The sequence below is a fragment of the Protopterus annectens genome, chromosome 4.part1 (assembly GCF_019279795.1).
Source record: "Protopterus annectens isolate FY-2018-M chromosome 4.part1, PAN1.0, whole genome shotgun sequence".
Lineage (NCBI taxonomy): Eukaryota > Metazoa > Chordata > Ceratodontiformes > Protopteridae > Protopterus > Protopterus annectens.
Window position 1 is genome coordinate 434,702,197 of NC_056734.1, and position 15,841 is coordinate 434,718,037.

General features: G+C 37.7%; 1 protein-coding gene across 2 annotated transcripts in view; it reads left to right on the forward strand.

Moving 5' to 3' along the window:
- The first annotated feature begins 6,552 nt into the window (after positions 1-6,552).
- Positions 6,553-15,841, forward strand: part of CUL3 (cullin 3) — a 2,974,786-nt gene continuing 2,965,497 nt past the window's right edge. For both annotated transcript variants that reach the window (XM_044070245.1, XM_044070246.1), the window contains exon 1: positions 6,553-6,853. In XM_044070245.1, coding sequence (XP_043926180.1) covers positions 6,791-6,853 — 63 coding nt within the window. In that variant the 5' untranslated portion in view covers positions 6,553-6,790. The remainder of the gene's footprint in view (positions 6,854-15,841) is intronic.

Sequence of the window (15,841 nt, forward strand, 5' to 3'; positions counted from 1 at the left end):
AAGAAGGCAGGAGTGTGGCATTGAATTGAGAGAGATGGCGACAGTTAACAGGATTCCCTAACCCCATGTAGAAAATGAGAAAAAGGGGGCTGATGATGATGAATCTACAGTCTTTGTTTTAGTTAGATACCTCAAAACAGAATTCCATAGAACTTAAACTGCTACATAATTTGATGTGCTCTAGTTTGATGACTTATTTTTTTAATTAATTTCCTTCTTGTTTTGCTACCTGTTCAACTTTGCTCTTAGTTACAGCTGTCTCAGTGCTGTTGCTTGGGCAGTTAAAAAAAAGATATCTCTTTGGACGACAGTCTTTTAGCATGATGTGCTCTAGCTCCTGGCAGACTGTCTCAGAAAATAGTTGACTGCGACTGAAATGTGTGATATAGTGTGGTCATCTGAAAGACACTGTGATTTGGGTGGGAGGTGGACTTGCTTGTCTAGGTTAAACTTTGCATTCACAAGTAGTTAATGCATGAAGTACAGCATCTTATATGAATTCTTTAGAAATGGTTAATACATCCATGAGGGGAAAAACGCAAATGCGCTTTCCAGATGAGTAGTGGGACTAATGCATTTGTTAAAAAAAAACAAAAAAAACCCACTAAATTCATTAACTACTTACCTACTTCAATATAACAGACACCTGCACTGCATCAGTCTTCAAAGCTAATAAACCTAAACGTGAACTGTGTTCTTAAATAAAATAAGCGAATGTATATTAAAATAGAAAGTAGGTAGCTGATACGTAAAAGAGAATGAAAACGGGAACACCGCTTCTCCACTTGAGACACTAAAGACACAGCGTACTGAAGATGAAGAGCTGAGAGCAGGGACACTGAAAATAGACAGACTTTAAAAAAAGGAGCAAGAATATTTAAATGAATATACATATGTTGGTGCCATACAGTAATTACATCCTGTTGTATTTTCAGAACAATTCATTTTAGTCGCTGTCCAACATATTGCCTGCACTATTCTGTATGCATGTTTTATACCAGCTCATTACAACAGCTGCTGGGTTAAGAACAGAGTCGTTTAGCAATTCACTTACCTTTGTGGACATGCTGGAAATCTAACAGGAGGAACAGAAAGCTACTCTGAAGGAAAGGAAGTGGTGGAGCATATTTAATGCTAATTAATGCAGGATAGAGAAAAAGCATGGAAAGAAGGGCAAAAATATGAAACACCTCAGTATCTTGAAAACTTCAGAGTGATTCACAATCGTACTAAAAAGCAAATATGTGAAGAGAAAAAAATATATACTACAATAACTTTCAGAATAATACTAAACACAATCCTAAAAAAGTCTGGACATTCATTAAAGAAATCTTACATCCCGGTCAAAAATTCAACCCAAACCACTATCCCAATGACTCATCACTCAAAACTGCAATAGAGTTCAACTCTTATTTTACAGATAGCATAGCATCTCTAACCAAAGTGTCCTGAACATCTAATCCCAACCCTTCCCAACAGCCACATATCACCACATCCACTTTCACCTTCAAACCTGTGCCCAGATCCTATATAAAACTACTCTTAAACAAACTTAAACCATGTTCTTCTTCAGCTGATGACCTTCCAAGCGAATACCTAAAAACAGCAGCCAATAGCATTGCCTGTCCTGTCTCAATCCTTATAAATAAATCAATCCAGGAAATGATATGTCATTGCATGGTTTATACTTTGTTTCTTTAGCTTTTCATATATATTTTACTGCTGACATCCTGTGTACTGACTAGCAGAATTGTAACTCATAATGTGATCTGACTTTGTAATTTGGAAGGAGATTCCTAGGCTAGCCACCTACACATCACCTCTGACACAATAAAAGCCAAGGCCCATCACAGACCCACGCAACCTGACTGGATGGCTGGTACAGGTACTTCCCCTTTTCCAGACAATAAATTTCACACACAGGGTATTAGCTTTATCACTGAGCAGCACTTGAATGACTTCTTACATTGGATGAAGAACAAATAAAACTTTTAAAAAGAAGACTGGCATCTGTGTGTTATTTAAAGATCTGCACATTATAGCAAAATTGCACTGGCTGCTTTGATTTCTAACTACTGCTGTTCCCATGATCAAAGATTAATAATGAGTCTGATTTTACAGAATGCACTGAGATTTGAATTAATTTTTTTCCACAGGCACAGGATAACATATTGAGTCTGATTTTACAGATTACACTGAGATTTTATTTTTTTCCTACAGGCACAGGATAACATAACGACGTCCCTGGAACAACACAGGACTAGAAGCATCCAAGGTCAATCTGCCCCACATCTTTGGTTGAAATTTAACAGGGGTGATTCAAAGGAATGCTTGTACCTTGTCTTTTGATTTGATCACTGCATTTTGGTGCCAGCCGAGACTTGTCATTATAGACACCAAATTAGGGTCTCACCTACCCTCCAGACTGGTCGGGCCACTCCATCTCCTCTAATAGTGGACAAAAAGCATTGACACTCACCTGCTAATTTTAGAGGAAGCTGGATTAATAAGACCATGCCCTCCTACACTTCTCCTCTGAGAAAGGGGAGATATAGCGAGATTTCTCAGCACAGGACTAGAATAAAAGAAAATTGATCTTTTCCCTTGTGTTTTCACTATGGATATGGAAGTTAAGTGACTGGCCCAGACATAAACCTAGGCATTTAAAGGATATGGTTGTTTCTATTGTGGAACCATTGAGATCTGGGATATTGAAATTTTTAGTTTTTTTTTTCAATTTTTATGAGTTTTCAAACACCAATTTGTTTCGGAGGGGTTTAGGAGTAGCTTATGGTTGTTAAGAAAAGCAAGGGAGTGAAGGTTATACTGAAGCTGGGTTTAGATTGAATGATAACCATGTCATCAAAGTAAATAGTAATAGGAAGATTAGGGAGGTTGGAGGATAGTTTGTTAATAAAGATTTAAAACAACAGTCGAGCAAATATGGAGACCTCCTGGGTGATGGAGGTGTAAGTGATGAACCACTGTTGACTCTGAAATACCTATTTGTTAACAAAATTGTAACCAGGTGACAGTGTTGGATTGAACTCTGATTTCTTGGAGGGAGTGAAGGAGGAGGAGGTGGTCAATAAGATCAAAAGCTTTGGTGAGTTCAATGAAGAGTGTCCCTGAAAGGTTTCTTTTATCCATGTTAAGCAGGATTTCATTAGTATGTGAGCATAGTGCTATCACTGAGCTCTGTCCGGTCCAGAATCCACACTGTTTAAGAGTGAGGAGATTGGACTGTTTGATGTAAGTGAACAGTTGGCTGTAGATCTGTTTTTCAAGTATTTTTTCCATTTCACCTAAGGCTGGCCCTGGACTGCAGAAGAATACAGATACCACCATTGGATTGGAAACATATCTCTCAACTTTTTTGCTCAAGCCTTCTTGGCAAAGCCAAAAGTAATTGAGGGTGAGGGTGAAATAGGTCCATATGTAAGTACTGGGCTAGCTTTTCTTGTGGGCCATTTTAAGCCTTTCCAGTTTCTCTTTTTGTGCTTAAAATAACTTATTGAATTTGGTTATAGACTGGCCTTAAGCATCCCATGGTTAATAATAATATATTACCCCCTAATGAGAATAACTGGGATCATACTATAGATAATTTGAGGGGACCCAAGCAAGGGATAAAACGTTTAGTAGCTGCCTCTGTCCATTAGTAGTACAGGGGGCAGTCCTGGAGGAAATTTGCTGTTTACCATTGTGACACCCGTGCCCTGGCTCAGCAATCAAGAGGCCTCAATCCTTACCACTAACACCAGTGAGGGGCGTCTCATATTGGAGGAAAGGATAACAAATACACACAGTAAAGTGCAATTTCCCTTAAGAGCACACAGAGATCACAGTCAGTCCGGGGCTGGTTGCTAAAACCTCCAGCACCCTTTCTGTCCAACCAGTGCTTCGTGTCCCTGTCCAAGTAGCTCACACACACACACACACACACACACACACACACACACACACACACACACACACTTTGAGAAGAGTTTATACAACCACACAGATGCTCCTGGGGAAGGCTGGCGCAGGCTCTCCAGCTGTGCCCCTTTTTCCCAGACTATACAGTAGTACCAGCTGCCACCACCCACTAATATTTATCAGCTACTCAAAGCCCCTTAAAAGGGTCTCCAATTATTACTATGCAGTATTATTATCCAATTGGTAGTATAGCCCAGGGCTAAAGCTATTACAGTGGCTTTGTACAATTTTACCAAAGGCATGCAAGTTCTCTAAACAGCTTAAATTATCTCTACAAAAAACATCCACAGTTGAAAGGATTTTAAAAATATTTAATAAGAAATAGTCAAAACACAAGACAATACTTTTTACTACACAGTGCTAGTCGAGAGTTCAGAGATCACAGAGAAATACTTTAAATAACTCAGTAATACAGTTCTGACATCACACAAAAACACTTAGAAATAGCTAGAAACTAGAAAGATTAGACTAAGAGAAAACACCAGTCTAAGATAAACGTAACATATAGAGCAAGACAGTGCTGATGCGTTGGATGGTCAAGACAAAAGTGCTAAATGCTTTCTTAGTCTCTGTTTTTAAAATCACATTCCTGGTTCACATTACATCATTCTTCACACTTCCCTGGATTCTCAGGCTAACAGAAACTACATTTACATTCTTCACCTTTGGGCAGAAACCAGAGCAATAAGGGACATTTATGCATGCCCATTCTGGCCATTAACTCTGGCCTTAAAACAATAGGCAGGATGCCTCACTCTAGACTGACTGGCTCCGAGTTTTAACATCAAAGGGTCACAACATGCTTTACTTGGTCAGTAGAGTGCACTGTTTTTACATTTTTTTCCAGTTCCACTGGTGACTAGTCTCTTTGTGGAGGTAATTTCCCCCCTTTGATTGCATCCTGTGAGCCAGTAGTCAATCCAGCAGGAGGCACAGGGGTTTATTCATATTTTTTTATTTTCATCTTTTCTACTATAGCTGAGTGGGGAATTGTGGCAAAAACATCAGGCAGGTCGAGGTATATGCAGTGTATACCATTTTGCCTTCATCCACTGTTTTGGTGACCTTTTCAAAAAATCCACCAGGTTCAGTAAGCATGACCTGCACTTGACGAATCCAAACTAAGACAGATCCAGTGATCGGAGGTTCTGTAGAACAGTGTGCGTGTGTATTGTATTTTTAAGAAGCTTTTCCAAGTGTGGCATGTGCATACAAACATACAAATATCAAGCACGTGCAGGCAGCAATGCCATTTTGAGAGAGCAGCCAAAGTGTGAACATATATGAGTGTGGTAATCAGTCTAGGTTTACTTTAAGTTACTAAGCCTCAATCCTGATGTGTTTGTGTATAATTAAGCTGTTTGAACAGAACCCACAACTGTTCATAGGTTCAGATGTTAGTACTAAGCTAATTGCCCTTTTGAGCCATTTTAAGCTTAGCCAATTATCCCTTGTGAGACTCAAACGCTGAACCTTGTGTTTGTAAGGCAAATACCTTAACCATTAGGCCACCCTCCCAACCCTTTCAATCCCTGCACCTTGTGCTTGTAAGGCAAACACCTTAACCATTAGGTTTGTCTGTTTTATCCTGTCCAGATGAGCGACAGTTTCCGTATGTCCTAATTGACTAATTTCACTAGTAGTACTTCCATGACTTTGCTTATGAGATCAAAATCATAAAATAAAAATGCCCCAAACCGTGTTAAATATTACGATAATTCACTTAAAAAAAAGTTAGTAACAGGTTTTTGCAGCAACATGCCTTTTTGGACAGCAAGTAATAAACTCTTAATGGGGACACTAAACACTGATTGTAATGCTTAGAAAAAAAATTACGAAGCACAGGACAAAAATGTTGTAAAAATTAGGGACATGTAAGAGGTATGATTTACATACCTCTCAACCTCTTAGAGCAAGAAATCTGGACAAAGCCATACATAAAAGTAGGGCAAAGGCTCAAAAATAGGGACAGTTTTCATATATTGCTATTACAGACTTATAAAGTTGATAAAATAACAGGTTTTGTATTAGTCTGAATTTTCTGAAGGGTATGAAATCTGAAACGCAAATGTCTTTCATTTTTTTTAACTTCACTCTTTAATGATTTGGCACTAATTAGCCAGAAAGCCAAAATTTTATGAAAAACGGGCCAAAAATAAGAGGCAAGAATTTGGACATTCTGCGAAAATCTGTACAGTTGAGAGGCATACGAGCTTGAGGTCAATTGGTGGTTTTTGTACGGGAGGCATCTGATACTTTCAAAACCGAACAATAGAAGTCTCAAAAGTTACAAACAAATTCAACTGTCTTTTATGAGTTCAGAAAACTTACGCAACATAAAATATAGAAGACATTTAGAGAAAAAAAATCATAGCTATTGCTGTTTCAAATACACAAATGCTCCACACAAACTACTTTAATAAATAACCCAATAAAAAAAGAAAACGAGACTACAACTGCACAAACAACAGACAGCAACAGAACACCCTAATCCACTACCTATTCTATAAACCTATCTTTTTTACTTGCTGGTAAAACCAAACTCTCGCGGGAACTGATTAACTCCCATTCAGAATGCTGACATGCGCAATGGGAGCTGTTTGTCCGCCATCGCGGTAGCAGTGTCTGGGATATTGGGAAAAGGAATCAGAACTGGTGTAGTAGGTAACAGTACAGTAAGCGAGCGGGTAGTGGAGAAGCTTTCGCTCATATCCACATTTTTAGCACCTCCTGATTTTTTTGTTTTATACAATTTAATGTGAATAATAACTAGAACGTCACAAGCTATCCCCTTTCAGCAGTCCCTAACATGTCGAACCTCACCAAAGGCGGCCCCAAGAAGGACACAAAGATGCGGATCCGAGCTTTTCCTGTAAGTGTAGCCGGGGAATGCAGACGAACCGGACTCGGGCTTGGACTCGAGGCTCGTGGTTCGGGAACATAACAGGCCTGTTTGTAGTAAGAACAGCTAATGTTTGTGTCACAGGAACGTCAGACAGCAAAGGCTGAGCTCATCCCCTGTGCTTTCACTATCAGTTGACATTTGAAATGCTGGAACACTGAGTTGTTGAAGTGTTGTAAATAGAACTGAATAGGGCAGAACCGATCTGTTTCGGTTCTTCTAGGTAGATTTGTGCTGATTGTTCAGTGTTTAGTTTGTGGTTTGATGGAATTTAAAGACTGGTGTTTCTTATGTTTTGGGTTACGTTGTGTAGGGAACTGATAATAAAAAGTTGCTTACTTGTCGAGGTTGTTACTTTTAAAATAGTATGCATAAGGTGACTTTACTTACGTTTCTTGTTAAGACTAAAGTCCGTCCAGTGAGTATCGATTGCAGTTTGCAAGAACGTGGTTATTTATAAGTATAAATATCTAACTCAGTATAGATTGGTTTGTCGTGGAGTGTATCAGCTCTGAAAACTGCCCAGAGTTGGAGCTTCAATGACAGTTCACTTCCAGGATCATTCTGGGCAGTTAACATATACGTTCGCTAACAGTGATCCGTTTGTATGCAGAAAATTATTAACTTTGAAAGGCTGTTGTAATTCCCCAAGTAGTTTTGAAAATACTTTAATTGTAACAACTTCTTTCCTGACTAGTAGATTTATGTACACTGTTTGCTTTCAATGTGTGTCTTTACTTTGAGAGACTATGCACATTGTGTGTGTGTGTGTATAGAAAACCCATGCATACTTACATATGAGTACATACACGTGCTTGTCTGTGTGTGTATGTATGTGTATGTATGTGTACATATGTGTATATGAGTTATGGAAGCGTTTAATACTATTGTAATGCAGAAAAATGTTGCATGATTATGGATGAATAGTGCGTAGATGTTGCCCGTTACATTTATATTGTTGGAACAGGTGAAGTGAAAAAGCATGAACTGTTTGAAGAGTTTAATTAGGTGTTTTGATTTTTTTTTTGCCACTTTGTCAATGCAGTTTTGTTAAAACTGGCTATCTTTGTATTGTTTCTGCATTGTACTGCAGGAATATTAGTTATTGATATTAAGGTATCCAGCAATTGATTACTTGTGGTTGCAAGTTTCAGGATTACAGTTTTGCAGAAAGGCACACTGAGCAAGTAGTGCCGTTTGATGCCTGAATCTTTGCAGGGTAGAGGAGGGTTTATTTACCTTGGCTTTTTCTTTGGGGTGTAGCTGTAGTAGCTAGTGATAGATGCATGGAAGTGGTGATCCATCCATCAGGTAAAACAGTAGTACTCTTAAATCCGCCAAATGCTAGCTGTCAAGTGGCCCAGTCACAAAGTGACAGTAGCTAGTCATGTGTGATGATACAAAAAGGGCATGCAAAAAGTTGCAGATAATTTGGCTATATTATGCAAGTAGTAGAGAAAGGTGGCTTTACAGAGATGTTTAAAATCAGTAGCAGATACAAAATTATGCCATTAATTGCTGTTATCAGTCCAAATTTAACCACTGTTTAAAGCATGTGTAAAGTGTTGAGAATGTTGCTAACATATGTTAGTAGATCAGTTGGTTTCACACTTGCATTTGTTGCAGGAAATGCAAAATTCTTTTGGTTCATTTCACAGCTAGCTATATAGAATTGGTCTACCGTTTTAGAATTGCAATGTTTCTTGGAAAGTGTACTTTATTCCTGAGGTGTATACAAGTTATTAACCAAATCCCCATATTAAATTTCTGGTGGTTTGTTAAATATTTCATTTGGCTGTTAAAAGATCTCACGATACTTGTTAGTGAAGAGTGGTCATTTATCTAGTGATCATATTTCTCTAGTCAGTGTAAATACAGTCCTGGATCTTGCCTGAAAAGAGTTGCAGGCCCTGTGGGATCGACTACACAAGTAAAAATGTTCTAAGTAAATGTAGCTATTGTAATGCTGGATAATGAGCATGGCTTGGCTGCTGCCATGTAACTGACAGCAAAGGGCTCTGAGATTGGTGACCATGACTTTAATTGTCTTAGACTGTAGAGTTGTTCTTTAGGTACATCAAGCAGCATTTAAAGGATAGAGGATGCAAATCTTGTTCTAGAGGGTTGGGACCTTAAGAAATTTGCATGCTAGCCCATCGCCTTAGTTGTTAGACTTCAGTCTATGATTTTAATGACCCGTGCTTTGAATGTAGTTGAACAATTGGAATATCAGTTGCAGTAGGAAGAGTGAGCCTCTATCAGTTAATAAAATGGCACTCCACGCTGTCTCCTTACCTCCCAATCACTACTGGTGTACCACAAGGCTCTGTCCTTGGTCCCTTCCTCTTTAACATTTTCACCAACACCTTCTATATATCTACACAACAGGCCACCCTAATACAATGCACAGATGATTCCACTCTTCATTTGCACATCTGACAACATGGCATTCTTCCAAAAAAATACTTGGGAGTATTTAACAGCCACTGAAAAATGGTTTCGTAACTCACAACTGATGCTCGACTGAAAAAACACCAAATTGCTACTTTTTCTCCCAAATCCCACTCTCATGAAAAAACAACTTGAAGTCCTCTCTCTTGATGATAAAAAAACATTGAAATATTTTCTCATAGCAAATTATTAGGGCTGTTAGTGGATGAAAATCTTACGTTCGACCTGCATGTACAAAATTGCATAAGAATAAGTCAGCAAAAACTAGGGATGCTTTACACAGCCAAAAACTTTCTCACAGACGCAACTAAAACTATACTTGCCACTACTTATCTCCTCCCCACAGTTTATGGCGCTTCATCCTTACTAACCTCCAAGCTTCACAACAATTAAAACTTGAACGATGCTATAACAAAGTTGATAAAGTTTGCAACAAATATCCCTTTCAGAACTCACCAGTGCGTAACACACACACAGCCTAAATTGGTTAGAATTGTCTCATCAGTTAACATACACAGCTTCTTACCACCTATAAAATTATCCATCTGCTTGTCCAGCACTAAAAAACATTCTACACAACTATGTTTCCAGTTGATCATTGCAGTCCAGTCACCAAAAACTCCTGTCTGGCTACAAACCTAGCAAATCTGCTGGACACTACTTGTACAAGTACAAGGTTGCTAAGGCATGGAACTCCTTACCTGTATCCATCAGGTCAATACTCTCTCTCCTATCTTTCAAAACCACTCTGAAAGACTTCCCAGCCAAAATATGTCTCTGTTCTGCTCAAAACCAGGATAAAATGTATCCCTAAATGTGAACCAGTACATTTTCATTCCTTATAACATCTTACTCTCTCTTCTTTACTTACTGCCTTAGTTCTATCAAATTCTCTTCCCTGACTTTCTCTCTAAATATATCATAAGCCTGTTTAGGTATTAAATGATTGTCATATAACTTGTATCGACAATGTTTTTATATTATGTCATTGTCTTCAGCTGTAGCAATCCAGTTTACTTGTATATAGCAGCAGTTTGTAACTTTCAGAAAGGGGTACAAGCATTTGTTTCACTGACTCTGTCTACAGAGATGGTGCCAGACTGAGGTATTACAACTCAGAACCTAGTACCCAAAGCTAGGATTTATGTATTCCTGAGTTAAATCTTATGCCCATTGCTGTTCATCCTTTATACAGTAAACTCTGTTAACTGGCACCCATCGGGATTGGTAGATGCCGGGTAACTAGTTTCTGGTTGCTTGAGAGTTACTATTAAAAATAGGCCTGACTAATACTATACCCTATACTATTTGTTTCGTTTGACTTATTCTTAGGTTGAGAAGAGAGGGAATTTATATCAAGGTACTTTTCCGTTATTGGGGCAACGGTTCTAACACGCTAACATGCACATACAATGATTGCACAGTTGTTGGCCCTGAAGCGGGCAAGTACCAAATTTATATTATCAAAAAAGTAAACCGTACATTATGATCTGCGGGTTTTACTTTGTCCGATTCTTTTAGGTTTTTAAAACAGTGGCTGGAATGGACCCCTTCCTAAGTCAAAGTACAATTACAGTTCAGGAATTTAGTATTGTTTCAATCTTTGATGTCAGCCAGGAGTGCTCTTTGCAGCACCCGCAATGTGCCCAGAATTGCTTCTTTATTCGTAACATATCTAAATATAACTTAAAATGCTTTTTTTTTTCCTGAGACCCCTTTTCCTACTACTGTTGGAACTATGTAGGTATCCTCCTTTCACATTGCTCTTGTGTCTGCTAGGAAATACTGGTATTTTATGAGTTTGTCTCTCTGTACGTAAGACACTGATGTGTTATTTTGATAGAGTATGTCGTGCTTGCATTATATTTACAGTGTAAAATATTTACCTGTCCATGTTCTTTGTTGTTTCTTAACAATCTAGACTGAAGCAGAATAGTGATCAGACTACACTGTTGTGGTCAGTAGATCCATGCAGTGTAGTGTAGCCTAAAAGGCAACTGTAGTAGTGAAATGTTACAGATAATCCATTCGGTACAGCAACGTTGGTAAAGCGAAATCAACACAGAGCTTAAAAACCACAATAGCTGCAGAGCTTTGCTGAAATATTAAAATAAACCATTTCAGGACTAATACAGTATACATCACTTCACTTTGGCACATAGTGTATAAACTGAATAAAAACACAATTGCTTGCATTTAAGTATGTAATAACAAAGCTGTGAGTTCTGCAGAAGGAATGGGAATGGTAAAAGAGAATGATTGCGATTGAGGGAAAAATGGTTTACAGAGAGGTACATTGTCTGTTTGTCTCTCTCTCTCAAAAGAACTGCTTCAGGGCTGGCAGCCGTTTTATCCCTGCGTGTGCATACTAGTGAGTTAGAACTGTTGCCCTGATAACGGAAAAGCACTATTTATTCTTATCTTCCTTTTTAAAACTCTAAAAATGTAAGGCTTGTTTCTGGGGGGGGGGGGGGTGTTAAAGTGCATCACATGAAAATTGTGCTGTATTTCTTCGATTTTTTTTTTTTCTGGTTGTTTGAATTCCTGTTAACTGAGCGTTTACTGTATTAACTGTCTTGACATGTAAGTGCAGGATTTGACTTTAATACTATATGCAGATGATTTTCCAGTAATACATCAGCTGTATCAACAGTAGGAGTTTAATATATGCAGTGGGTTCTCCTATTTTGTTATAGTCTGTTTCAGAAGCACAGATACGTGCTTCTTAGTACTACCGAGTGATTAGCTAAAGCTAAACCACCTTCGTAATTGACCATATTGCTATTACAGTAGATACTGTCTAGTATCTTAAGGTATTGCTTAGATTAGAGTACTTCTGTGTATTTAGAAAAAAAAACAACGATTTTAAGCATTTCAATGTTGAATACAAAATCAGATGAGTTTTTTATTCTTACGACAAAAAGAGAAATACCTTACAAAGGTGACTTGAGTAGCTGCATGAGCTAAGCTTGCGACTTATTAACTGCATAGGAGACTTATTGAGAAATAACACTGGGGAGATGGGAATGGGGAGTTAAGTCAACCACATACTGCAGGGTATACATCTGCAGTGTTTATTTTGGCATATTCAAAGTGCTGCTTGGTTATTGCACTTCTGGTTGATCAGTTAGCAATCAGACTAGGGCTACTACCCCTTAAGTTCACTAAACACTGACTCAATTCTTCTAACAAGACCAAAGTTTAACCATAACTGTTGTTGAACTTTTATTAAAATAGAACCTTTAGTAAGGAATTCTGTTCTTGCTTTGATTAGAAATGTTCTTGAAACTGAACCGAACACCTTACCAAAGTTGTGATTTGTTGTAGATGTTTTGAATGCAGCTAAATTTCTAATCATTTCTAGTATCTGAAAGTTCTAATTAATATCATAATGGTGGCTTGGTTGCTACATTAACAGAAATAATGTAATTTCCCTTTCCAGGTTTCACTTGTAAATCTCCTGCATTGCAGCTCCTTGTAGAGTTCATAGTAATTTCTAAGAAGTGAAATGCATGTTTCATGTATAAGATTTCTTTCATTTTAATTTGAGGTGTACATCCTGTGGTGGTCATTTTTTGTATTTAGTGTATTATCTTCTGATGTTGCCAGTAATATTATACATACTGTCATATGTTCACCAAATCTGTGAAGTGAATATTAAAACATCACAACAGCATTTAACTTAATTTTAAAGTAAATGAGAAATTTTGAAAATATATTTTGAGACATTTATATAATTTCAGTCTGCTGTGTACAGTGCTGTCAAAGAGATGCTAACCTGTTTGCTTACAAAAAGAGGTAGCTTTCCGTCTGTTTGGTGGTGTAAATACTGAGAAATTTTGAAGGTAAAGTTGAGAAAAGGGAAGCTAGAGAGAAAAGGTTAAGGTCCAGATGCTGTACTGAAAACTTTTTTTATTTATTGGTATACTTTTAGGGAGTATTAGAGTGAATAATTCTAGAATGAATCAAGTACAGCTAACATGTTATTCAGAAATAGGAAGACCTTTTGTGTAAGTGGTACATCTCCTCAAGAAGAGGTGTGGAATTCTTAGGAATCGAACCAGGAAACGGAACAGACTTTAGTGTGTGTTGCAGGTGGCCAAGAACAACTGTGTAGTTTGTCCACATATATTAAAAAGATCTTTATCTGTACTTTTTTTCTATGGAAGGAGGTTTTTGACAGTAGTTGAGGTTAAATATTGTAACTGATGGCAACAAAGCAAAGTTATGTTATGGTCATCGAATGCAAAATCCAGTGTTTGTTAAGCATATAAAAGTTAAACATGACTGTTGCTTTATATCAATCATTATTGTGAAGCATTTTAGAAATCTTTGACACAGAACTGTTTCCAAAGTGACAAGTTCTATTGAATTCTGTTTTGCTGGTTTGTTGCGTTAAAGATTTTGAAAATGTTATCCAGCTAAGGTAGGCTGCTGGCCAACTATCCAAGCCATATTATGCACCATTGTCAGTAAATTGAGTTTGAAGGTAAAGTGCTACCTTTTTAAAAAAGGACTGTTGCAAGTCATACTGCCTGACATTTCTGGTTGTAATTTAATAGTATTGACATAACTTTGTTTCAGCAAGGCACATGATATGTTAATGCAAACAACTTTGCTTTAAAATGAGTTGCAGTTTAGTAACTGTAGTAGAACACTGGATTGAGAAAGGGCACATTTATCTTATAAATGGACTCTGACCAAATGAAAGGATGGCTACAAGTGAGGTGCCATGGATGGTTATTACTTGGAATAGACTTTTCCTTGTTTGTATAAGTAATGCTGTAGAAGGCTTGGAAAGAAAAATGCCTCCGAGAGAGAGAACAAATTTGCTTCCGAAGGTGTGGAAAAGATGAAAATGGGCTTTGTAGTTTTGTAGTGTGGTTTGAAACATGTCCGTGTAAGTTTTTATTCTTTTTTGTGAAAGAAGTTGAGGCATTTGTGAAGTAATAACTTATTATGGGGATACATGGTTAGATGGGAGGCATGATTAGCACTGAAAATAAAAGGAAGCCCATGGGATATATGTAAAAGACCTCTTATGGACATCGTGTTTCAGCTAAACAGCTTTAATGCCTATCACTTTAAGTCTTTACAGATACAGTCAGGCCAGTAAATAACTTAGAATGTTCAGTGAAAAGGGGAAGTTTGTAAAAACATTTTAAAGGACAATGGGATTCTGTCATTAAATACTCAATTTTTCTTGTCTTTTTTCCTCCCTGTTTAGTTCCTAATATGAATAAATAATACAGCATTTAAAATATTTTAAATCAACTGTTTCTCTCCACTAGAATAGTACCTTTACTGTATTGTGGTGGTTTCATTTGCAAAAAAACTTTTATCCTGCCCAAGAAATGCTTGCTGCAGTCTCCAGTTCATTGATGTCATCAAGGCCAATGAATGCTGGTAGTTTTCTGGCTAATTCCCTCCCCAAACTGACATCACCATGAACATCCTAAAAACCCACCCATGCTATGATGTCACAGCTCCCTGGTCCTTCCCTACCTATACAGAAAGTAAAGGTTAGAACAAGAAAACAGTACATGATTCAAGTCTCCTGCTGTGAGCACTTTGGAAGTCTGTTCTGTGGCATTTGCACTGTTTGTGTTTTAAGCATTGAATGGCATGAAGTGTTACTTACATTGCGGTCCTTCATTCAGTTAGATTTATGCATGTAAAATCAATGCAGTGACAGGAGCTTTAGGAAGAAAGAGGCCAGCATGATGTAAATGTTTTACAGACAAGAATTGCATTGTGGGAAACCTAGAGGCAGACTAAACAATCAGGATCACTTCAAGATGCTAGACCCCATGTGGTCAGACTCGGAAATTGAGTATAAAAATAAAAACCTGTAAATAGTCTGAGTGGTGTTAAAATGTAGGAAATGCCAAACCATGGTGAAATAAGCATGTTTTTTGAGTCTGTGTGTGCGGTTCTTTTTTAAAGTTGAGCTCTTTCGTTCTTTTTAAAGAAACCAAGAATCTTTCAGAAAGAAAGCACTTAACATTAAATTGTTTTGCAAAGTTCTCTCTCTAACTGAATCTTCCAAATGATTTAGTTTTTTGGTTTACGTTGAGTGCCAGCTTGTTTTCCTTTTGTAGTTTTTTTTCTTATTCTGGCCAATAAAGCCAAATTGCACTAGCTGTGATCATGCACATTTTGGCCTTTTTATTGACCTCATCATTACTGCATAAGTGGATTTTTTGTTTCTACTTCAGAAACACAGGGTCATTAAGCTCAGTTGATGCCCATAAATGATGACATGCCTTAACCTCCTGAAATGGAGACCCATAGAATATATGCAGATGACCCCTTAAGGACTTTTTAAGTGTTTTAAGATGTCTCACAGCGAAACCTCTAGCTTGGCAGTTTTTTTTCCTTGCAGTTTTTACTGAATGGTTTGTCTGTGAGATCTTTTTACTGTTTTGGTTTGGATGTTGTTTGGGATATTTTGCAGGCACCTTTAATGTTCATGGGCAACAGCCTGGTTTAAATATACCCAATGGG